Genomic DNA, 23863 nt, shown 5'->3' on the forward strand with positions numbered 1-23863 from the left:
CAGAATAGGGAGTTTAGTAGTAAGGAATTCCTTTTCATAGCTTCCTTGAAGGATGAAGGGTCACAGATGAGCTTTTGCCTGACTTTTTCTTTTACCTTTTCTTTCCTTTTCTTTCTTTTCTTTTTTTTCTCTTTCCTTTCTTTCTTTCTTTCTTTCTTTCTTTCTTTCTTTCTTTCTTTCTTTCTTTCTTTTTCTTATTTGGAAATCATTATGGACTACTGGATTTTTATTGGTCCAGTGTGTTCTAACCTACTACAATCATTTTTCTTTTGGTTGCTAAAATGGTCACAAAATTCACTAGTGGGAAATTCTTCAAGATGTGTGTTTGGTTCTTTTGACATAATGCAGTTCCTCTACTAAACAAATCATACCTTTTTAGTTTATTGTTCTATTCTTAAACATTCATTGGAATATAGTATACATACTTTAAATTGTACAAATCATATGTATACAACTCAATGGATTACCATGGAATGAATACAACCTAGAAACTACCATACTAGGTTAAGAAATAGAAGATTAATAGGACCTAGAATCCTCCTCATGCCCCATCCCAATCACTATCCTTTTTTTTTTTTCCAATCACTATCCTTAACCTCCTCTCAAAATGTAGTCATTATCTTGACTGTTAATGGTATAGAATATTTTAAACCTTAACATTTTATATAAATATATTAATATTATTATATTATATATTAATATATATAATATTATTATATTATATATATTAATATATATTAATATAGAATGTTTTCATTTGCTCCTCTTGCCCAAAATTATGATTGAGATTCACATACATTATTTTGTGTGTCTCTATCATATTTATATAGTAGTACATTCTATGCATGTACTACTACTATGTATTCTTTCCTGTCTTGCTAAACATTGTTTTCAGTTTGGGGCTATTATAAATAATCGTTTTGTGAACATTCATAAAATTTTCTATTAGTGCATACATACACATATGTCTGTTGAAAAGAAATGTAGAAGCATAGAAATAAAAATTCTGAGTCATTTAGTAAACATGTGCTCAAATACAGCAGGTAATGTGAATCCCTTTTCCAAAGTGGTTGTTCCAGTTGCATCCAAAAGCATGTAAGAGATTTCCAGTTGCTCCAAAACCTCATCAGCAATTTTTATTTTTTAAAAAATTTTAGCTGTTCTGGTGGATAGATAGTGGTTTTTCATGGTGGATTTAGCTATCATTAATATAGTTGAGAACTAATGAAGTTGAACACCTTTTCAAATGTTTATTGGGTATTTTATATAGCCTGTTTTGTAAACGGCTTTTTTCAAAACTCTTAGCCATTTTTCTGTTGTGTTGCCTCTGTTGTTGTATTTTTTGTTCATTCTGCATGTAAGCCATTTTTCAGTTATATTAGTTATAAATAATTTATAAATAACTTTTTTTTTAGACTTTTAGCTAGCTTTTGAGCAGGTCCTGGCCCTTTTTAAGAGACTGTAATACTTAATTTAAGTGTAGTTCAAATTATTAATGTTTTTTTATGTCTTTTAAAAAACATCTTTGCCTGCCTAAGCCCTGAAAATACTCTTCTATGTTACCTTCTAAAATTATTATTGCTTTACCTTTCTTATTTAGATCTTTGATAAATGAAAATGACTTTGGGGAATGGTGTGAGGTAAGAGTCTGGATTTGCTTTTCCTTATGAATACTCAGTTGCTAAGTGCCATTTATTGAAAAGATCATCCCTCCTACACTGCTTTGTCCCCTTAGTCATAAATCAGGTTGTTCTTTTTAGGTCTCTGTTCTGTTATATTGGTCTATCTAATCTTATAATAATCCTTCACTGTCTTTATTATGATAGTTTATATAATAGGCCTTGATATCTGTTACCTGAAGTACTTTATTCTTTGTAAAGATGTGAGCTATTCTTAGCCTTTACATCTGAATTTTAGAATTGGTGTGTCAGTTTTTGAAAATAAAGAAGACTACTGAGCTGTGATTGCTATTGTAATCAATAGATTAGAAGAATGAATATATTTATAAATTTGAATTTTAAATCTATGAATGTATTTTATCTCCATTTATTTAGGTTTGATTCAATTTTACTCAATAATGCTATATGTTTTTTTAAATTTATTTATTTATGATAGTCACACAGAGAAAGATGAGAGAGAGGCAGAGACACAGGCAGAGGGAGAAGCAGGCTCCATGCACCGGGAGCCCGATGTGGGATTCGATCCCGTGTCTCCAGGATCGCGCCCTGGGCCAAAGGCAGGCGCCAAACCGCTGCGCCACCCAGGGATCCCCTAAACTGTGTTATTTCTAATAATTTAGTAGAAAATTCTCTTGGGTTTTACTTGGATACAGACATATAGTCTGAGAATGAGAGTATCATTTTCCACTTTCTTTTTACAATTACTCTTTTCTCTTTTCTTTATTACACTGGCCATGAATAAAATCGGATGAAATTTACCAGAAATTATGAAAGTAATCTAGGAAGGAAAATGTTTTGCCCTCAATTTTATCTTGGAGGGAAAAATCTTAACATTTCACATTAAGAAGGATTTTTACTACAATTTTTTCTCATTTTTTGAAGATTTTATCAAATAAAAGAGTTGCCTTCTGCCATTGCAGAGGTTTTACCTAAATTGGTTTTGATTTCTAGTCTATACCATTCTTCATAGATTTTAGAAAATCATCTGATTTGTCTTTTCATTCACTGGTAGATTATTATTATTTCTTTTTTACTGGTAGATTATTCTGATTGTTTTTAAAATGTATTTTTGGCAAATTTAGAGGGCAGTGGAAAACATTTCAAACTAACAGGAAAGTTGCAAGAAAAATAAAAAACACTAACTCCAAGGCATATATGTACCTCAATATATATATAGCAGCATTATCTATAATAGTCATTATGGAAACAACCCAAGTGTCCATTGATGAATGGATAAAGAAGATGTGACATTTCTATATATATATATATATATGTATTTTTTTTTCACCTCACAGTTACATAAGTCTATTCATGCCACAGCAGACACAACACATATACATGTGTATATTGGGGCTCCATGTTCCTGGCTAACCAAGTGAGCGGAGATTTACAGCCAGACTGACGTTCCATCTCATGTGTTCCCCGAGCTGGTTAATGATGGCCATGAGCAGGGGCAGGACTCGAGGCTTTCAAAGCTTTACTTCTTTTATCAGCACTCCTCATTTTATAAGTGATGAGACTCATCAACCCCATTCCTAACCAAATCTCCTGGTAAGCTTGGGTATAGTAGGGCTTCATGGGGACCCAATGAATATATATATATTTATGTATAAATATATATATATATATATATAAAACTCCATGATATACATATACATATGTGTGTGTATGTGTATATATATATACGATATAAACACACACACACACACACACACACACACACACACATATATATATATATCGTGGAATATTACTCAGCCATAAAAAGTGATGAAATCTTGCTTATTTGCAATGACATGGATGGAGCTAGAGAGTATAGTGCTAAGCAAATATAAGTCTATCAGAGAAAAACAAATACCATATGATTTTACTCATATGTGGAATTTGAGAAAGAAAACAAATGAACAAAGGGACAAAAAAGAGAGAGGGGCAAACCAAGAAACAGACTTTTAACTATAGAGAACAAACTGATGCTTACCAGAAGGGAAGGTTTGAGGGGGAGGTGCTAAGTAAGTGATGGGGATTAGGGAGTACACTTGTGATGAGCACCAGGTTTTGTATGGCAGTGTTGAATCACTATATTGTACATTTGAAACTAATACTACACTGTATGTTAGCCAACTAGAATTTAAATAAAACTTTTTAAAAAGTATAAAAGATGACTATACATTCAGATTTGTCAGATGTTTAGGTTTTGCCCATTTGTTTATGATTCTCTTACCCCCTTTCTTTCTGAATCATTTAAAAGTAATTTGTCAAATTTGCCCCTTCATCCCTAAATTAATCAGCTTGATTTCCTGAAAACTGGGACATCTACCCATAACCACAGTACAATGACAAAAACCCAACTTTATTTATTGATATTTATTGTTAAAATGTCCTTGCATTTCAAGAATAAAGATAAATCTTTCAGGCTATATTAAAATCTTTATATGTTGCTGGATTTGTTTTGCAGATATCTGTGTAGGAGTTTTGCCTCAATTTTTATAAGACTAGATTGTGCTTTTCTTTCATATAGTATCCCATCAGATAGTCTATCCAGATAATGTTGGCTTCATAAAATGTGTTGGAAAGGCTTTCTACAGTTTCTGTTCTCTGTAAATGTTAGTCTGGAATTATTATTACTTTCTTAAAAGATTTTTTTTTCTTAAAAGATTTTTTAAGTTGCAGATGAATTCTAACTTGTAGTATTCCAAAATTGAATATAATTAATATTTAATTTTACTAATATATATTAGATTACTTAGATTTTTTATTTTTATTGTATCTATTTTAGTACTATTTTTCTTAGATGTATCTATTTTACATTTTCAAATAATTGCCATAAAGTAGTTCATAAGTCCATCATCATAAATTTTCAAAAATCACATTTATTGATGCATTATCTATATTCTTTAAAATTCACTGTTTTTAGGTATATTGTTTCTGTGATTATTGACAAATATATATATATCATATGTAACCACCATCAAAATTAAGATATAGAATATTTCCATCATCCCAATGAATTCCTTCATGTTCCTTTGAACTAAATCTCTAGCCCCTCTCATAGGCCCTGACAACCACTGGTGTGATTTGTCTCTATAGTTATGCCTTTTCCAGAATATCATATTATGGAATGAAACAGTTATTTTTTGTGTCTTTTGGGAGGTTAATTTATGTTCTTGCATAGATTTGAAATTTGTCCTTTTAAAATTGCTAATTTTAGTTTTGTATATACTAGCTGATGTACATTTAAGGTTGTTACCTGTTTTAGGGCATTGTGAATAATGATGCTATAAATATTTGCATATTGGTGTTTAGATGGGCTTCTTACCATCTCCCTTTTTGGGACAAATTTTTAGGAGAGCAGTTCCTAGGTTGTATATAAATATATGTTTAAAGTTACAAGAAACTGCCAAGTAGTTTTCCAAAATGAATACACCATTTTTAATCCCCACCAGTAAAGTAGAATATTTCTGTTGTTCCAAATCCTCATTAGCTCTTGATGTTTTCAGTTTTATTTAATTTTTAGGTTTTAGCCAATTTAGTATATGTATAGTGGCATCTTATTGTAGTTTTAATTATATTTCTCTAAATGAATAATGCTATTATTTTTTCATGTGTTTATGGGTCATTTGTATATCTTTCTTAGTGAAGAAAAAATATTTGTTCAAATATTTTCTTAGTTTTAAATTCTTAAGTCAAAGGATGCCCGCGTGGCTCAGCGGTGGAGCACCTGCCTTCAGCCCAAGGTGTGATCCTGGAGTCCTGGGATCGAGTCCCCCATCGGGCTCCCTGCATGGAGCCTGCTTCTCCCTCTGCCTGTGTCTCTCCTCTCTCTGTGTCTCTCATGAATAAATAAAAATAAACTCTTAAAAAAATTCTTAAGTCAAAAACAAATTATTTCAGGTTTTGCCAGTGTTTTGCATCTTTAGTTTGTTAAACACTGAAGGGGCTAATTCCAACAAACTGGTAGAATCTGTTGTGTCTTATAACTTATGTATTTACAATAACTGGTGCAGAGTTGTGATTACTGATTAAAAATCTGAGAAAGAATAAGAAACAAGCATTTTTGAGCCATTAGAGAAAATCATTCATTTTCCTGGACTAGATTTACAAACCAAAATTGATTCTTCACTACATGTTTATGATTATGCTCAAAGAACAACATTGTCAGAAGGTAATTCCAAATATACCAAAAAAAAATATTGCATTTATTTCTAGTCTACTTCTGTACCTTTACATTTGTCCCTACTTTCTATACACTTATTCCAAGCAATTACTTTGTGTTTCTCTAGTTCATTTTTGAGTCAGGATCTTAAGCTTCTTTCAGTTCCATGGATTTCTTGAACTGATGGTATCTGTGAGAACCATTCTTTGAAAAGCAAAACACAAACCAAAAGTCAAAAGTTTGATAACCAATGAACATTTTCGTGGCAAATGTTAGAACACCATACTGTCAGTATGCTTCTGTGGTAGGCTTTGCAGATTTAATGAAATCAAACATATGAGTCTCAGACAACAGAAGATTAGAGACTGACTTGTGGAAAATGTCTCAGACTTAAGATTTGGTCAGCCTCCACGTAAGAAGCTGTATACACTTGCTTTTTAGCTCTTTCTCCAGTAAGATTTTATCTTTATCAGGACGAAAGTTTTATATATATATACATATATAACTTTATATATGTATATATATAAAACTAATGCATAATATATATCTAAATATGTATACAGTAGTTAAAAGCAAGTAAGAAATGAGCAGGCCTCTTGTACTGCAACAATTACTTATAACTCCATTGTAAGTCATATCACTGCCAATCATCTGGAAGACCAAGGAAGGGCCTCATCAGTGTACTCTATAGTATGTATTATGCCTTTCTCTTTTTGGACATAACAATCTGAATTAAAATGGTACTATTTCATTAATAAATATGATATTTAAATCAGCAAATTAAAAATCACCACTATGTGTTAAAATTCCCTCTGATGACACTTCACAATGCAGAACATGGTAATTACTTTGAGAAATCAGCTATTCCAAGGTAACTGGGCAGTTACAATATTTTATCGAGTAAATTACCAGTCACCATCAACATTCATCAAGGCCTCATTTGGATTTTATTACAGGTTGACATTTACTTATTTGCCCAATTTTTAAAATTACAACTGTTGCACGATTGCCCCAGGGTGCAACTGTAGAAAATTAGCACACTAATCACATTAATTATCATAAATAAAAGGTTATAAAAGAGCAGCAAGTAATAGCATAGAATTTTTTAAAAGCAACTTAGGGCATCCCCTAATAATACTTTAAATTTATATGCCACATTGAAATTGTCAAGACTCTTTTACTTCTATAGTTTCTAACTTGAACACCTCTGCCATAGGGATGTTATTATTGATACCATTTCAGAAATGAAGAAGTGGAAGCCTTAAAATGGCCCTTTGGCTGACCTAAGATCATCTGGCTAGATAGATTTAAAGTCAAGAACTAAGTCTCCTGACCTACCAACACTCCATTTCCCCTCTATATTTCTCTTTCAGTGATCCAGAGTAGAATATCATTCATGTTTTATGCTTCCATCTATGAACATATTCAGTGAACTGAGGATCCAAAATATATCCTGATTTGCTTGCCTCTTTCTACCTTCATTGCTACCAACTCAGTTTAAGCAAACATCATGTCACATCTGGACTACCTTTTGTGATAACTCATTTCCTTCTAGCCCCAGTGAACTACATATTATACAGAGTAACTCAAATGATTTTCAAAAAAATGTGAGATCATAGCATTTTCATGCTTAAGTGAATATGGATCCCTGTAACCTGACCCCCTCCAATTTCATCTCTTAATGGTCTCTAGCTTCTCCTTACTCTACTACCATTTTTTCTGTATGTTGGGCATGTCAAGATTCTGCTTCAAAGTCTTGTGACACATGACACGTACTGATGAGAGGCAAAATGATTACTCAGAGTCCAATATCTTGGAATAAAGAGAGGCCCAAAGGGGCTACATGGTCAGGCACCTCCAAGAAGTGCAGTTGCCCAGGTAAAGCCCCAAGTCTGGGTTGCCTCTCATCATAGAATGAGAGTATGTGGAAACAACTCAACATTTTATTATCGTAGAATGTAAAGTATGTAAAGTCTGTGGAAACAACTCAAGAAGCCAATAGTGTGAGGGACAGCAGGGAACTGTGTATGTGACTGCATGGGTCTCAGAGGAACACTAACTAGGGGCAGCAGGGATGGGACCCCTGACCTCTGCAGGCCTGGCTGTCTCTCCACCATCATTGCTGTTTGCAGCATGGACTGTTTTCAGTATCAACTGATGGTGGGAATAACTGGCTTTTGCTACACACATAAAGCTGTTACCATTAATACATGTCCCTGTTCTTATTGTTTTTGTTTTGTTTTGTTTTGTTTTGTTTTGTTTTTTTACCCACTGAGGTTTTGCTCTCCCACAGTCTTGGTTCTTATATTTTGCTCTGCTTGGGATTTTTACAGAACTTATTTGAAATTCTTCTTCCTTAGAGTTTATTTCGTAACTGAACCTAACCTGGCTTCTCCTCCTTCCTCCATTTCTATCTCATTCCATCCTCCAGTCATTCTTCATCATGTGATTATGTTTTATTTGTAAAGCATGAGTCTTTAGCCCTTGGAAATGACCTCATCCATGTATTTATTTGTGTATTGTATATCAATTCCTATGCAGGATCAGATTCATAAGAGCGGAGATATTCTATATCTTGTTCACTGCTTGTAACAGATGCTCTTCATTCTCCACTCATACCCCTTAAGGCCACCCTGGAAATTTAAGCTCCTTTAGTTACCAGTGTCTATATACCCTAAAGAGCTTCCTACCTCAACACTTCCCTCCCTGAGGGCATTTTCTGGGCTTTCTTCCTGGTAGGTAAGAAATGCCAGAAAGTTAATGCCTCCAAGATATAACCCTCAGTCGGCAAATAAAGTGAGGAAATCAGTAAGTACACATTTCCTTCACTCCTCAGATAGACAGTTTATAAGGTCAAAATTATGACATGTTTTACATCTTTCAGAGATTCTCCAGTGTAAGTGAATCCTCATTGCACACAGAAGTAACTGGCTTATTCATGTGCATTCTCTTTCAGTGATCTCTTTCAGTCATTAGCATTCGTTTTTTCATCTTATTGGTAGTTATTAAATAAAAGAAAAAAGTATTTTAAAAATCACACCTATTTTCATTTCCACAGTACTTTTTTTCTTAAGATTTTATTTATTTATTCATGAGACACACACACACACACACACACACACACACACACACAGAGGCAGAGACACAGCAGAGGGAGAAGCAGGCTCCATGCCGGGAGCCTGATGTGGGACTCCATCCTGAGACTTCAGGATCACATCTTGGGCTGAAGGCAGGTGCTAAACTGCTGAGCCACCCAGGGATCCCTGATTTCCCCAGTACTTGATTGGATTGTACTGTTCCCTTCTCTGTTCTAATTAATTGATTAATTAATTTTTTATTGAAGTTCGATTTGGTGACATATACTATAACACTCAGTGCTCATCACATCAGGTGCCCTCCTCAGTGCCCATCACCGCACCTTCCTCCCCTTCCACTACCTTTGTTCATTTCCCAGAGTTAGGAGTCGCTTATGTTTTGTCACCCTCTCTAATTTTCCCACTCATTTTCTCTCCTTTCCCTTATAATCCCTTTCACTATTTCTTATATCCCCCATATGAGTGAACCATACAATGTTTGTACTTCTTCAACTGCCTTAGTTGACTCAGCATAGTACCCTCCAGTTCCACCCACGATGAAGTAAAAGGTGGGTATTTGTCATTTCTAATGGCTGAGCAATATTCCATTGTATACATAGACCACAGCTTCTTTATCCATTCATCTGTCGAAGGACACCGAGGCTCCTTCTACAGTTTGGCTATTGTGGACATTGCTGCTAGAAACATCGGGGTACAGGTGTCCTGCTGTTTCACTGCATCAGTATCTTTGGGGTAAATACCCAGCAGTGCAGTTGCTAGGTTGTAGGGTAGCTCTATTTTTAACTCTTTGAGGAACCTCCACACAGTTTTCCAGAGTGGCTGTACCCGTTTGCATTTCCACCAAAAGTGCAAGAGGGTTCCCCTTTCTCCACATCTTCTCCAACATTTGTTTCCTGTCTTGTTAATTTTCCCCATTCTCACTGGTGTGAGGTGGTATCTCATTGAGGTTTTGATTTGTATTTCCCTGATGTCAAGTGATGCAGAGCATTTTCTCATATGCCTGTTGGCCATGTGTATGTCCTCTTTGGAGGAATGTCTGTTTATATCTTCTGTCCATTTCATGACTGGATTGTTGGTTTCTTGGGTGTTGAGTTTAATAAGTTCTTTATAGATCATGGAAACTAGCCCTTTATCTGATACGTCATTTGCAAATATCTTCTCCCATTCTGCAGGTTGTCTTTTAGTTTTGATGACTGTTTCCTTTGCTGTGCAGAAGCTCTATCCTGATTAAGTCCCAATAGTTCATTTTTGCTTTTGTTTCCTTTGCCTTCATAGATGTATCTTGCTGTGGCCGAGTTCAAAAAGGGTGTTGCCTGTGTTCTCTAGGATTTTGATGGAATCTTGTCTCACTTTAGATCTCTCATCCATTTTGAGTTTATCTTTGTGTATGGTGTAAGAGAATGGTCATTCATTCTTCTGCATGTGGCTGTCCAATTTTCCCAGCACCGTTTATTGAAGAGACTGTCCTTTTTTCAGTGGATAGTCTTTCCTGCTTTGTTGAATATTAGTTGACCATAGATTTGAGGGCCCATTTCTGGGTTCTCTATTCTGTTCCATTGATCTATGTGTCTGTTTTTGTGCCAGTACCACACTGTCTTGATGATCATAGCTTTGTAGTACAACCTGAAATCCGGCATTGTGATGCCCCCAGCTCTGGTTTTCTTTTTCAATATTCCCCTGGCTATTCGGGGTCTTTTCTGATTCCACAAAATCTTAAGATTATTTGTTCCAACTCTCTGAAGAAAGTCCACAGTAGTTTGATAGGGATTGTATTAAATGTGTAAATTGCCCTGGGAAGCATTGATATTTTCACAATATTAATTCTTCCAATCCATGAGCATGGAATATTTTTCCATCTCCTTGTGTCTTCCTCAATTTCTTTCAGAAGTGTTCTGTAATTTTTAGGGTATAGATCCCTTACCTCTTTGGTTAGGTTTATTCCTAGGTATCTTATGCTTTTGGGTGCAATTGTAAATAGGATTGACTCCTTAATTTCTCTTTCTTCAGTCTCATTGTTAGTGTATAGAAATGCCACTGACTTCTGGGCATTGATTTTGTATCCTGCCATGCTACCAAATTGCTGTATGAGTTCTAGCAATCTTGGGGTGGAGTCTTGGGTTTTCTAGGGACAGTATCATGTCATTTGTGAAGAGGGAGAATTTGACTTCTTTTCCAATTTGAATGCCTTTTATTTCTTTTTGTTGCCTGATTGCTGAGGCTAGGACTTCTAGTACTATGTTGAATAGCAGTGGTGAGAGTGGACATGCCTGTCATGTTCCTGATCATAAGGGAAAGGCTCTCAGTTTTTCCTCATTGAAAATATATATGCTTTGGCCTTTCCATAGATGGCTTTTAAGATGCTGAGGAATGTTCCCTCTATCTGTACACTCTGAAGAGTTTTGATCGGGAATGGATGCTGTATTTTGTGGAATGCTTTCTCTGCAGCTATTGAGAGGATCATATGGTTCTTGTTTTTCTCTTGTTGATGTGACCTATCACGTTGATTGCTTTATGAGTGTTGAACCAGCCTTGCATCCTGGGGATAAATCCCACTTGGTCATGGTGAATAATCTTCTTAATGTACTGTTGGATCCTATTAGCTAGTATCTTGTTGAGAATTTCTGCATCTGTGTTCATCAGGGATATTGGTCTGTAATTCTCCTTTTTGGTGGGGTCTTTGTCTGGTTTTGGAATCAAGGTGATTCTGGCCTCATAAAACAAGTTTGGAAGTATTCTCTCCCTTTCTATCCTTTGAAACAGCTTTAGTAGAATAGGTATTATTTCTTTCTTAAACATTTGATAGAATTCCTCTGAGAAACCATCTGGCCCTGGACATTTGTGTCTTGGGAGGTTTTTGATGACTGCCTCAATTCCTCACTGGTTATTGGCTTGTTCAGGTTTTCTATTTCTTCCTGTTCCAGTTTTGGTAATTTGTGAGTTTCCAGAAATGCGTTAATTTTTTCTAGATTGCCTAATTTATTGGCAAATAGCTGCTCATAATATGTTTTTAAGCTCGTTTGTATTTCCTTGGTATTGGTTGTGACCTCTCCTCTTTCATTCATGATTTTATTTAGTCTTTTCTTTTTAATAAGGCTGGCTAATGGTTTATCTATCTTATTCATTCTTTCAAAGAACCAACTCCTGGTTTTGTTGATCTGTTCTACAATTCTTCTGGTCTCTAGTTCATTTAGTTCTGCTTGGATCTTTATTAACTCTCTTCTTCTGCTGGGTGTAGGTTTTACTTGGTGTTCTTTATCCAATTCCTTTAGGTGCAAGGTTAGTTTGTATATTTCAGTTTTTTCCAATATTTTGAGGGAGGCTTGTATTGCAATGTATTTCTCTTTAGGACCACTTTTGCTGTATCCCAAAGATTTTGAATGGTTGTATCTTCATTTTCATTAGTTTCCATGAATCTTTTAAATTCTTCTCTAATTTCCTGGTTGACCATTCATGTTTTAGTAGGGTGCTCTTTAACCTCCATGTGTTTGAGTTTCTTCCAAACTTCCTCTTGTGATGAGTTCTGATTTCAAGCGTTGTGGTCTGAAAAGAGGCAGGGGACAATCCCAATCTTTTGGTATTTGATGAGACCTGATTTCTGACCCAGTATGTGGTCTGTTCTGAAGAAAGTTCTATGTGCACTTGAGAAGAATGTGTATTCAGTTGCATTTGGATATAAAGTTCTGTAAATATCTGTGAAATCCATCTGCTCCAGTGTATCATTTAAAGCTCTTGTTTCTTTGGAGATGTGCTTAGAATATCTATCATTTGCAGGAAGTGTCGTGTTGAAGTCTCCCAGTATTAGTGTATTATTATCTAAGTATGTCTTTACTTTGGTTATTAATTGATTGATATACTTGGCAGCTCCCACATTAGGGGCATAAATATTTATGATTGTAGGTCCTCTTGTTGGATAGATCCTTTAAGCATGATATAGTGCCCTTCTTCGTTTCTTACTATAGTCTTTGGGAGAAACTTTAATTTGTCTGATATGAGGACTGCTACCCCTACTTTCTTTTGAGGACCATTTGAATGATAAATGGTTCTCCACCCTTTCATTTTCAGGCTGTAGGTGTCCTTAGGTCTAAAATGAGTCTCTGGGGATCCCTGGGTGGCGCAGCGGTTTGGCGCCTGCCTTTGGCCCAGGGCGCGATCCTGGAGACCCAGGATCGAATCCCACGTCGGGCTCCCGGTGCATGGAGCCTGCTTCTCCCTCTGCCTGTGTCTCTGCCTGTCTCTCTCTCTCTCTGTGTGACTATCATAAATAAAAAAATAAATAAAAAAAATAAAATGAGTCTCTTGTAGACAGCAAATCAATGGGTCTTGCTTTTTTATCCAGTCTGAAACCCTGCGTCTTTTTGGGATCATTAAGCCTGTTCACATTCAGAGTTACTATTGAAAGATACGAATTAAGTGTCATCATGATACCTACTCAGTCCCTGTTATTGTGGATTATTTCTTTGGGTGTCCTCTTTCTTTTATAGAGTCCCCATCAATATTTCTTGCAGAGCTGATTTGATGGTCACATATTCTTTCAGTTTCTGCCTATCTTGGAAGCTCTTTAACTCTCCTTCTATTATGAATGAGAGCCTTGCTGGATAAAGTATTCTTGGTTGTGTGTTCTTCTCATTTAGGACCCTGAATATATCCTGCCAGCCCTTTCTGGCCTGCCAGGTCTCTGTGGAGAGGTCTGCTGTTAATCTGATATTTCTCCCCATATAAATTAAGAATCTCTATCTCTTACTGCATTGAGGATTTTCTCTTTATCTTTGGAATTTGCTAGTTTCACTATTAAATGTCGAGGTGTTGAATGGTTTTTTATTGTTTTTTGGGGGGAAGCTCTATATCTCCTGGATCTGAATGTCTGTTTCCCACCCCGAATTATGGAAGTTCTCAGCTATGATTTGTTCAAATATACTTTTTGCCCCTCTCTCCCTCTTGGAGTCTTCTGGAACCCCAGTTATATGTAGATTCTTCCTTCTGAGCCTATCATTTATTTCCCTTTGCCTTTCCTCATGGTCTCTTAATTGTTTTTCTCTATTTTTTTTTTCTCAGCTTCCTTCCTTACCATCAACTTGTTTTCTATGTCACTCTCTTTTTCTTCAATCTCATTAACTCTAGCAGTTAGGACATCCAGTTTGGATTACATCTCATTTAATTTATTTTAAATTTCAGCCTGATTAGATCTCAATTCTGCAGTAACGAAGTCTCTTGATTCCTTTATGCTTTTTCCAGAGCCACCAGTAGCTTTATAATTGTGCTTCTGAATTGACTTCCTGACATAGAATTGAAACCCATATTTTGTAACTCTGTGGCAGAGAGTACTGTTTCTGATTCTTCCTTCTAGTCATTTTGTTCAGTGCAGAGTGGCTGTATGAGTGGACTGAGTCAAGAATATCAACCATGACCTAAGTAAATTCCATCCTACGTGATTCTGCAGGGTCCTAGAGGGTGATCCTCTTGGTTCTGAGTGTATTTTGTTCTGTATGTTAGAAGATGCTCAGTCCCAAATTTATATAAACCAGAAATACTTATAGAGAGCTGCAACACTGACCACCAAAACATATACAAGGTAAAAGAGGGGGGCAGAATGGGAATAAAGAGGGAATATAATCTCACAGAATGAACCAGCACAGTATACCACCTCGTTCTAGGTACATGCTGGTCATGTTTTAGAAGGTATTAACACCTGCCATTGTGGAACAAAAGGAGGCAGAGAAAACAAAAAACACAAAACAAAAACCCATATCTAGTGTATCTCCCAGAATTAAATTGAATATGTTGAAGGGAATCCAGAAGTGAAAAATATATCTAAGACAAGTAATTATAGGAATATGAAAGTCAAAAAGGAAAAAATTTAAAATTGAGGAGTTGGTAAAATATTGTAGTTAAGGCAGGAAAATAAAAAATATTGGAAATTTGTAGTCTGATGTAAAAAAGAATTGTAATGGAAAACGGAAAAAATATTAAAAAGGGGGAACCTCTAGTTCTTTTTTTTAATAATAAATTTATTTTTTATTGGTGTTCAATTTGCCAACATACAGAATAACACCCGGTGCTCATCCCGTCAAGTGCCCCCCTCAGTGCCCGTCACCCATTCCCCCCCACCCCCCTGCCCTCCTCCCCTTCCACCACCCCTAGTTCGTTTCCCAGAGTTAGGAGTCTTTATGTTCTCTCTCTAGATCTATATGCTACATTCCCTCAATTTTCCCTTGTTCCTGGAGCTTTCCAGTGCTACTCGATCAAGAACTTGCTCTTCCCCTGTCCTTCCAGCTGGTCTTCTGGAAGAGGGGCTGCTGTGCTGATTCTCAGGTGTGTGAGATGTCCCGTCCCCTGCCAGGTGCTGGCCTCAGGGGGAGATGTTTATCCCATGAGGCCCCTGTTCCTTGGCGGCCCCCCTCCGTCCCAGGCGCGCGGTGACACCAGGAGAAGCAGCCCCACTGGCGGCGGCCAGCTCTCCAGCCCCGGAGCAGCTCTCGCAGTCACTACCGCAGTCTCCGGTCCGCACCGGCCAGGATGCTCCGGGGACGGGGGTGCTGACCTGCGAGCTTGGAGCGCCCCGGGCTGCTGGAGCGTCCTCGCTGTCCTGGGCCCTCCCCGCCTCCGTCTGTCCCAGGGGGAGCTCAGGATCCCAGCTCTGTCCCCGAGCGCCCTGGGCTCCGGGGCCTGCGCGGCTGCAATCCCGCTCCTGGCCGGGGCTGCGGAAAGCAGCAGACGCAGCCCCCTCCGTCGGGAGCCGCCGCCCGAGCTGCTCCCCGCTCCACCGAGCTCGGCCCACGGGGTGCGGTGCGCTCTCTCCCGGGGACCCCGGCAGGCTGGAGGCTCCCCTGCCCCTCCTGCGCTTCTGCCCCAGCTCCCCGCTAAGCGCCTTTCCGTCCCGGAAGAATCCAGCGCGGGGTTTTAAAGTTCCCGCTTCTCCGAGGCTGGACGTTCCTGTCCCGGGGCTCTCCCCTCCCCGCTCCGCTGTAGCGCGGCTCCTCGTGCCCCTCCCCCACTGGATTCTATTTATTTATTTATTTATTTATTTTTTATTTCCACCTTCCTACCTTGTTGGAAGCAAAAGCTTTCTTCTCTCTGTAGCGTTCTGGCCGTTCTCTCTTCCAATCTCAGGTGGAATTCGTAGGTGTTCTGGATGCTTTGAAAGCCCTGTAGGTCAGGTGAGTTGAGGACCCCTAGTCCTCTGCCATCTCGCCCCTAGTCCCCCTTCTCTGTTCTTTGCTTCTGTCTTCAATACTTTTTCTTTCTTTCTTTCTTTCTTTCTTTCTTTCTTTCTTTCTTTCTTTCTTTCTTCTTTCTTTCTTCTTTCTTTCTTTCTTTCTTTCTTTCTTTCTTTCTTTCTTTCTTTTTTTTTTACTGTCCTTGCTTGTCTTGTCCCTCCAATAAGGATTTTTCTTTCTAATTTTCTTCCTTGGTCCATATTACTTTATCTTGCATGCATTTAATGTTTAACCTTACTTTTCAAGTTTGACAGTGATGTGAGCCCTGAGTAAGCTGGTGCTGTGTCAACAATTTGTTACTATAGGCATGAATCCCTCGTGTCATTCCTTTCTAATGCAAAGGAACAAAGTCTTCATGATAAATACTTTCTGAGTCACTCCAAATGAATTTCTTTTCCCAGAGGTGGCTGGCTAGTTGTTTTCGGTAACCATCCATGTTTTTGTCTTCCATAGTTGACCTTGTGGTCACTCAAATTAAGGACTTTTTTCCCGTGCTTCATTGCAAAAAAGTGTGGATAAGTTTTGGCTAAAAGCACGAGAGCCCAGAAGAAACATGGGCAATTCAAGTTTATGCATTTGAAGGGAATGAGAGTGTTTTTTCTCCTTTCATTTCTCTTTCTTTTGGCTATAATGAGGATATGGTGGTACAACATCCTTGGGCAGCATGGAATAAAAAGTTGAGTCTTTGCAGTAGTGGTGTCCCATTTCTAATGCTTTTCTGAAGCAGGCTGCCATCCAGAGTGGACTTAATGTGAAGGAAATAAGAAGTACCTTGTTTAAGCTAATCTTGTTTACTATCTTTGTTCTATGGAGCTAACTCATGGATGGTCCAAATGACTAGAGCTGTCCAATAGACTTAGACTCTGGTGCGCTGCCCCTCTTTCCATGGATATGTATGTGTGTGTGTGTGTGTGTGTGTGTGTATTCATATACATACATACATATATATATTTCCATAACAAAGTGGTACAGACCCATAAAACTCAAACACATTTAACTAGAATATCTGATATATAAAAGAGCACGTTTTATTTATAAGACAAAGAGTATCAGAATGTTTTCTCCTCAAAATAATGTGATGTATTTATTGTCTTTGGGGTTATCTGTGAGGTGTATGCACAGGTGTAGTAGTGCATGAGAAAAATAACAATGACTCATTCTATACTAGAGTTTTCCTCCCATCACAATCTGGGGGGCCCCAGCTTTATTCTTTTGACAGATGTCAATGTGAGATTTGGATAATGAGTAGTCTAACAGTGGTTGAAAGATAGTAGTGTTTGACATGTTTTGTATTAAAGCATTACTGGAGGAATTGTAATATATAAAAGTTAAAATGTACTCTACTTTTTTGGTGGTTACCTCTAAAGCTAGTTATATATATATAGTTATATAGTTATATAGTTATGTAGTTAGTTATATAGTTAGTTAGTTATATAGTTAGTTAGTTATATAGTTATATAGTTATGTAGTTAGTTATATAGTTAGTTATATAGTTATATAGTTAGTTAGTTATATAGTTAGTTAGTTATATAGTTATATAACTGAATTACCAGCCAACTTCACCCTTGAGTATTCTAATTCTGTTTTTATCATTATAGTAGAGAGGGCTGCCTGGGTGGCTCAGCCAGTTAAGTGTCCAACTCTTGATTTCATCTCAGATCTTGATCTCAGGGTCATGAGGTCAAGTCCCACATTGGGTTTCCTGCTGGGTATAGAGCCTGCTTAAGATTCTTTCTCTCTCTCTCCCTCTGTCCCTCTCTGCTGCTCTCACGTATCTGTGTGTGCTCACTCTTTCAAAAAATAAAATTATAGTAGAGAAACTCTACATGTTTGTATGAATTATATACAAGGAAGACAGCACTGTGATACTAAAAGGACCATCTTATAAATTATCTGTAGTCCACTTGCACTTAAAATCATGTTTTGAGTGGGTCGAAATGAAGCTAATGAAGTGCATGAACATGCTGGAATACTAGGTTAGTGGTTTCTCTGCAGTTATTGAAAACTGTGAAGTGGGCAATGGCAGGTACTTGATTTGGGGGCAGGTATTTGGGTCCCCCAGCCAGGAAAAACCCAGTGTTTTTCTAGTATTAGATATCTTCCCATTGGCCCTTTGAGAGTTTCTTTTTATTCTTGTTCATGTACTCAGTAGCTTTAAGTATCTGCTGTTATGGAACACCTCAGTGTGCTTCCTTGACTTCTGGCTCCCAGTGGATGTTATCAGTAGTGAGGAAAGAGGGGGTTAAATGATCTTTTTTCCTTTAAGGATGATCACAGAATAGGTGTTACTCGAAAGTCACTGCTCTTAAAAGTGACTATCCCATACAACCTTTTTGTCTCCAGGTTTTAATAACTTCTTTTATTCTCCACCCCTTCTGGTCTAGAGATGGTACCAGCTGCAAGGTACCATACAGAGTTATCCCTTTTGGTTTATCTGTATGCCACCCACAATTTTGAAATCTCTCATTTTATGATACTGTATTCAAATTACCCTTTTAAGTATATCTTATATTTCTTCTTAGTACCCTGACTAGTACAGTTTGCAAATTAAGGCTTTGTTGAATATTCCAATAGGACTTTCTTCTTTCTTACTTCGTATTGTATTTTTCACTTTTTTTTGCATTTGATTTAAAAATTACAGCAGATTCAGTAGTTAGGACCTAAGAGATTCAGGACTGAAAATCTTTATGCCAGATTGGAAAAGCACATCATGCTGAGGTCTGTAAATATATTCCTATTACTTTGCTATTCACTAAAGTCATAAGAACCATAATGATTTTTATCTATTTCTGCCTTTTTTTTTTTTTGATTCTCAGAGAAGCTACTCTATTTGTTCTTTTTTTTTTTTTCCTTCGGAGCTCTTATTTTTGTCCTAGCTAAAGCAACCTCTCCCAGTCTTCTCTTTTGGAAGCAAACCGTTTTAGATTAGCATGAAATTTTTTTTCTCCTATTTAGCTGTCTTCAGTTTTATTTTATGTATTACATTTGTAGGATGAAATCCAGACATCTAAAATATAGGTATATTTTAGGTAACTCATATCTTAATCAGGACATACAACATTTCTATCATCTCATAAGATTCACTCAAGCCATGTTCCAATAAATAATCCCCCAGTCTAAGGCAAGCAGTGATTTGATTTCTATAACCTTAGATTACTTCTGCCAGTTCCTGAATATAATATGAATGGAACCATAACATATGTAATTTTTTTTGTGTCTGACTTCTTTCACAGCCTAGGGTGTTTTGAAATTCACTTTATTTCTGTGTCTTGATAGTTTGTTCTTTTTCATTGCTGAATACTATTCCATTTTGTGAATATACTACAATTTGCTTATTCTTTGATGGACAGCTGGTTATTTTTAGTTATGCTTCTCCTCTTCCCTTCACATTTCTTTTTTTGTGATGATGAAAGTTGATGGCAATTCACTGAAAAATTGGGTTCTCTCTCTCATTATTCCTTTCTTATCATCTACTACTAACCTTGAACTCCAGGCTAATGTCTAAGTGGACTTTGAATTTGACTTTTAAAGGAAGGAATTATTGATCCCAAACAACAAAAAATTAATTGAATATTGATAAACTACTTAGCAGAACAATTATAAATTGGCACACTAGATGTCATTACACTAAGAGCCCAGAAGAGTAATCTCTAGCATTGGGGAAATAAGTGGTTAAACTTATCTCCAAAAATAGACATGACACCATGTCTGCTTTTATGATGCAAAGCCATTGCATAAAGTTTTGCAAGTTGTGCCCTTTACATGGTTGGCCAGCAGATAGGGGAAAGTGGCATGATCATGCTCAGACTCTGCTCTCAAGCCCTCATCCATGGACTGAGACTCTACCCTTCAGTGTGCAGCAAATAAAATACCTTGTCTCTAATTTTGTGAATACTTAAGTGGGATAGGCCATGAAATTGAGAAGTTCATCTACCTGTGGATTCTGTCTTTATTCAAGTGCATTCAAAAAGCTATTTGGGATAGCCACATGCTGTTTCAAAGGTTCTATCATTTCAAAAGGAAATGCTTATAATGAATATCATATTTTCATAAAGCATCGTAAAAGCATATTTATATATGGCATGTAACTGTTACTATTTTTTAAATTCTTGAACTTTAATGGAAGACAGTAATTTCAAAATTTTGGAAAATTTTCTGCTTTAAAGAGGTTGTGACATGAATTTATCTTTGAGGTTTCACATTTTTGGTGAAAAAATTACAAAAATTTGGAATTTAATTATACAAATATGAAACAAATATCTGTCGATTATTCCTTGGAAAAGCTTGAGTTAATTATTAAAAATAATTCTTTTATTTTTAAACACATTTTTTTCTTGGTGTCACTAAGTGTCAAAATTTTAATATAGAGTATTTAAAAATGTTGACAAATTTTCCCTGGATTTCAGAAGAAAAAGAAATTTTCCTCCTAAAAATCAGCGATAAAAATGAGAAATTGAGCTTGATAGAGCAATGAAAAGAAAGTTTAATACAAGGAAGGCACTAATCTGGTTATTACATGTGAATGGGAATCTGTCTATGCAGATATTCTTCTTTGTAGTGAGTTTGTGGTTTCTTTTTAAATGTAGGGATTTAGATTTTATTGTCCCTGGAAATTAGCACGTAATCTCAGAGGGAATTTGTTTTTTTGACAAGTTATTTTATTAAGTTGGCAACAGGTGCCACAGAGGTTGGAAAGAAAAAAAAGACATACAAGCCTGATATTTACCCTCTAGCAGTGAAAAAATGGTAAAAAGGCAGTTGGAATGGGCAACCAAAGCTCAATATGGACCAGTTGGCTAGTGTCCCAGATGTGACTACGTACCCAGTCTTAGGAAAGATATTGTGTAGTTGTATAATGCTGGAATTATTCCTTGATATTCATCCAGCAGTTTCACTCCAGGAAGTGGAAATGAGTATCTTATGAGAGCTTTGAAAATGCCAACCACGCATCATTCTTAAAAGATGGGACAGGAAATGAGGACTGGAAACTGTGGGCTCTGCCCATGAGTTGTTGTCCATCCCCCCACCCCTCAACCCCCACTTTCTGAACTCTGTGGTTATTGCCCTTGGAATAAAGGTAGTTAAGAAAGAATACATCACTGTATACAATGAATTCACCTTCTGCTTCAGGGCAGCATTCAGGAAACCAGGCAAATGACATTCTACTTGAAACTTCTAAGAATGGGTCTGAGTCTAAATTTTGTGCTGGTAGGCTAGTCACTTCTGGCAGCACTTTACTATTTCTGTTATACTTCTATTCTTTTACACTTGAACTTTTGTAAATCTTGTTCAGGTGGTGTAGCATTGCCTCAGCTATTACTGCTAAGAATTAAAGCAAGTGTTTGTTCCTACATATGGAACAAACTAATTCCAGATATTCTAGCGCAAATGTAAGTACTTCAGGAACAGTGAAGGTGGTCAGCAGTGTAGCCAGCCAATTAGATACTTGAGCTACAAGCGTGTTATAATACACACAATATATATGCCTACTTGTGGGAAATACAGAAAGTATTTGGGGAAATAAAGCTAATGAACAAATCAACAAAACAAAAAAAATTAATTAAGTATGCATTTACTGCAGAATAGTGGGATGGGATCAAGAATTATTACAATTTTAGGACAAACTAGTAATAAGATCTTGTTTTGTGATTATAATGTGGCAAAACCTTGTCACATATAACTATTTTCCTTTAATTCTATAATTTTTTTTAGGATATAGCCAATAAGGTTTATTTGTCCATTCTTGGATGGCTTTATACTGAAAGTTAAAATGTACTGGAGAGCAGCATTGATTAGGAAAAAGGAGACTGCTCCTGCCAACCTGCCTAGTTCTTTTCACAGTACTAAACAGAGTGAAGACTGAAGGATAGGGATGAAAATACAGGGTTCTAGAAATTCAACGTACTTTATTTTCTATTTCCATTCATTTATACATAAGTGAAATCAAGTGAAAACAAACATAAAGGAAAGCTTCCCAGGAGAAAAAAATTAAAAGTGCTCCCAAGATTGGGCAATTTGTAGGCATGAGATAGTCATCATCATCAATTTATAATAATTGCTACAGTTTATAGAGCACTTACTCTTTGCCAATATGCTTTGCATATGTTATCTCTAATCCTTTTTTACAATAATGTGAATAAAGTGTTATAATTCCTGATGACCAAGCTGAGGCTCAGAGATGTTAAGTGATTTGCTAACCATAGCACGGTCAAGAAGTGACTTGCTTCTTGAATCTTTTTTTTTTTTAATTTTTATTTATTTATGATAGTCACACAGAGAGAGAGAGAGAGAGAGGCAGAGACACAGGCAGAGGGAGAAGCAGGGTCCATGCACCGGGACCCGACTTGGGATTCCATCCCAGGTCTCCAGGATCGCGCCCTGGGCCAAAGGCAGGCGCCAAACCGCTGTGCCACCCAGGGATCCCTGCTTCTTGAATCTTGTCTGTGATTCAGTCATTGAGTTCTGCGAGCCAGGGTACTGCCAGACACGATTTTGTCTAGATTGTATTTTATCTGTGAGTTCTTTGGTCCTTTTTGTTTGTTTGTTTTAACTTTTCATTTCCTTTTCATTTCTTTTTTTTTTTTAATTTTTTTTTTTTTATTTATTTATGATAGTCACAGAGAGAGAGAGAGGCAGAGACACAGGCGGAGGGAGAAGCAGGCTCCATGCACCGGGAGCCTGATGTGGGATTCGATCCCGGGTCTCCAGGATCGCGCCCTGGGCCAAAGGCACGCGCCAAACCGCTGCGCCACCCAGGGATCCCTCCTTTTCATTTCTTAAAGTAACCAAGCCATCTTCTTTCCATGGTAATATCTGTGACTCATCAAAATGATAGGTCTGATTTGTTACTACATATGGTTATACTTCTGGAATACTCCAAAGTAAAGTTAGCCCATGATTACCGACAGGTAGCCAGTCTCTTTTTTTTCCCCAGCGAGCAGAAAGCTAGAGGCTCTTTAACTGACATAACATTACTTGTTATATTAATTCTTAAACTGCTCGAATTGTTTGTTTTATGCATCTCTACTCATGAGTAATCAGAAATTGACTAGAGTTAGGATCAATGAGATTAAATTAAATCGAATTATACCTTTATTTAAATCATTAGTTAGAAAGATTTGATTTATGTCTTTCCTTCCCCTATTTCACGAGAAGCATTACTACTTGACATAACCTAAACCATAATTCATAATTTTCAGAACTCAGACAAGAATGTCAATTTAATTTTTAGAAGTTACACGGTGTGCATTTGCAATGATTTATAATGTTATTTTATCAGATTAATTCTACTGTTGCATCAGAAAACTGCACATCTAGATTTTGCACATCTAAACAGTTTTACATTCATCACCTTCAAATATTTTCTCCCAGAAAAGGAACATTTTTCACAAGCGTTGTTAGTTTGAGCTATTTCTTAGGTGAGCTGTTTGGACTTTACATAAGTGCCCTCCACTAAAACATTCTGAAACAGAAAGGTTACATTTTGGTTTTACTGCCACAGTAGGTTTTCTTTGTTTCATACCATCATGTCATTAAATCTCAAATGAATGAAGGCTAATACATACAAATACCTGATTACTAAAAATTCTTATTATTTGCCAGGTATTATCCTGATCACTTTGCCTCCATAATTTTATTAGTTCTCATTCCCTTATTCATAGTCAGTTTTTTTATACCTATTTTATTTATAAAAACAAAACTATATGCAGAGAGATAAGAGGT

The 23863-nt window shown here is 36.7% G+C and overlaps 1 protein-coding gene across 1 annotated transcript in view; it reads left to right on the top strand.

Annotated features, from left to right (window-relative positions):
* The window catches only part of LOC121477394 (14-3-3 protein zeta/delta-like), a 111733-nt gene that overhangs the window by 73892 nt on the left and 13978 nt on the right, over positions 1–23863 (top strand). Inside the window, 1 exon segment of the mRNA XM_041731653.1 lies at positions 15334–15507. Coding sequence (XP_041587587.1) covers positions 15334–15507 — 174 coding nt within the window.

The sequence above is a fragment of the Vulpes lagopus genome, chromosome 2 (genome assembly GCF_018345385.1).
Source record: "Vulpes lagopus strain Blue_001 chromosome 2, ASM1834538v1, whole genome shotgun sequence".
In the NCBI taxonomy this organism is placed as follows: domain Eukaryota; kingdom Metazoa; phylum Chordata; class Mammalia; order Carnivora; family Canidae; genus Vulpes; species Vulpes lagopus.